The 1,594-nt window shown below is 38.5% G+C and overlaps 1 protein-coding gene across 1 annotated transcript in view; it reads left to right on the forward strand.

Annotated features, from left to right (window-relative positions):
• Positions 1–1,594, forward strand: part of LOC106870134 (cholesterol transporter ABCA5) — a 57,112-nt gene that overhangs the window by 15,741 nt on the left and 39,777 nt on the right. Inside the window, exon 4 of the mRNA XM_052974985.1 lies at positions 1,083–1,186. Coding sequence (XP_052830945.1) covers positions 1,083–1,186 — 104 coding nt within the window. The remainder of the gene's footprint in view (positions 1–1,082; positions 1,187–1,594) is intronic.

Below are 1,594 nucleotides of genomic sequence, written 5' to 3' on the forward strand. Positions count from 1 at the left end.
TATATACATGTATGTATGTATGTATATGTATATATATATATGCATATATATGTGTATTTATATATATATATCCACACACATACACACACACACACACACACACACACACACACACACACATATATATATATGTATATGATTGCTTCATCTTGAGAGAAAATAGTTGCCCCATCCAATATTTATAGAAGCATGGAATGGCATTAGCTGTAATATATTGTCTCAGAGAAACATCTCGAAGAGACTTTTGTGTTAAAACGCCGATAGCCAAGAAAAAATGCCTTTCAATCGATGTATCAATACTAATAGGTGACAACGTATCTCTAAAAGAAACGGGGAAACTCTCAAGATGCAAAGATCTGGAAATAGAGGTTACTCGAATGTGGAACCTAAAAACAGAAACAAACCCTTTGATAATAGGTGCATCAGTTACGATTAAAAGCATTCAGACAAATACATAACCAAAACACCACGACTTAGAAATGTATATAACATCCTGAAAATAGCACTTCTAGGAACCGCGCACATCCACCGCAAAGCACTATCAATACAGTAAAAATAAGAGCACCACAACAAACCACAGCACGTACCCAAGGCGCACAGAGCTGCGCTTGGCAGTGAAGTAAGAGCACGTGATAAAAATAAGACTACTAAATAATAATAATAATAATAATAATAATAATAATAATAATAATAATATTTCTTCTTCTTCTTCTTCTTCTTCTTCTTCTTCTTCTTCTTCTTCTTCTTCTTCTTCTTCTTCTTCTTCGTCTTCGTCTTCTTCTTCTTCTTCTTCTTCTTCTTCTTCACTCAGGACGTTTGCATTCTACATAAGAGTGCTTAGATAACAGCTGACAATACAATAGTCAAGGATGGGGGTAAAAGGTGGCGAGACATGACTGCGATAACTTAGAAACGATAGAACAATTTGTCGGTGAGATAAGCGGTATCCATTTAGCCAGTGCAAACAAGTCAAGGCCTTCGTAGAGGCGATAAAACAGGCATAGTGGGGGAGACAGTGGGTTTATGGGTTCGTTTCCCGTTCGTATTCTTTGATGTATATATATATATATTTTCTCTTCCAGTCGATGAAGATCAATGCCCGGCGTTGGGAGAATGTCAAGCGACTAAATATGTGTCTTCAGGCTATATCTTTCTACAGAATACTTTAGATGGAATTCTATCAGAGGTAGGTGAATATCGTTGCAGCCTCGTCTTTCAATCAGCAATTCTCACTTCTGGATACATTCACACCAAGGCAGTGAGCAGTGAGCTGGCAGAATCGTTAGCACCGCCGGACGAAGTGCTTAGCGGTATTTCGTCTGTCTTTACGTTCTCAGTTCAAATTCCGCCGAGGTCGACTTTGCCTTTCATCCTTTCGGGGTCGATAAATTAAGTATCAGTTATGTACTGAAGTCGATCTGACCGACAGGCCCCCTTCCCCAAAATTTCGGGCCTTGTCCCTAGAGTAGAAACACAGACCTAAACACAGACATAAAAAACGCATAAAACCTCATAAGGTCACTTTTCTCTATACATAGATATATACTTATCGGTGTGTGTGTGTATGTGTGTGTGTGTGTGTGTGTGTGTGTGT

This window comes from Octopus bimaculoides, chromosome 20, assembly GCF_001194135.2.
Source record: "Octopus bimaculoides isolate UCB-OBI-ISO-001 chromosome 20, ASM119413v2, whole genome shotgun sequence".
Taxonomy (NCBI): Eukaryota; Metazoa; Mollusca; class Cephalopoda; order Octopoda; family Octopodidae; genus Octopus; species Octopus bimaculoides.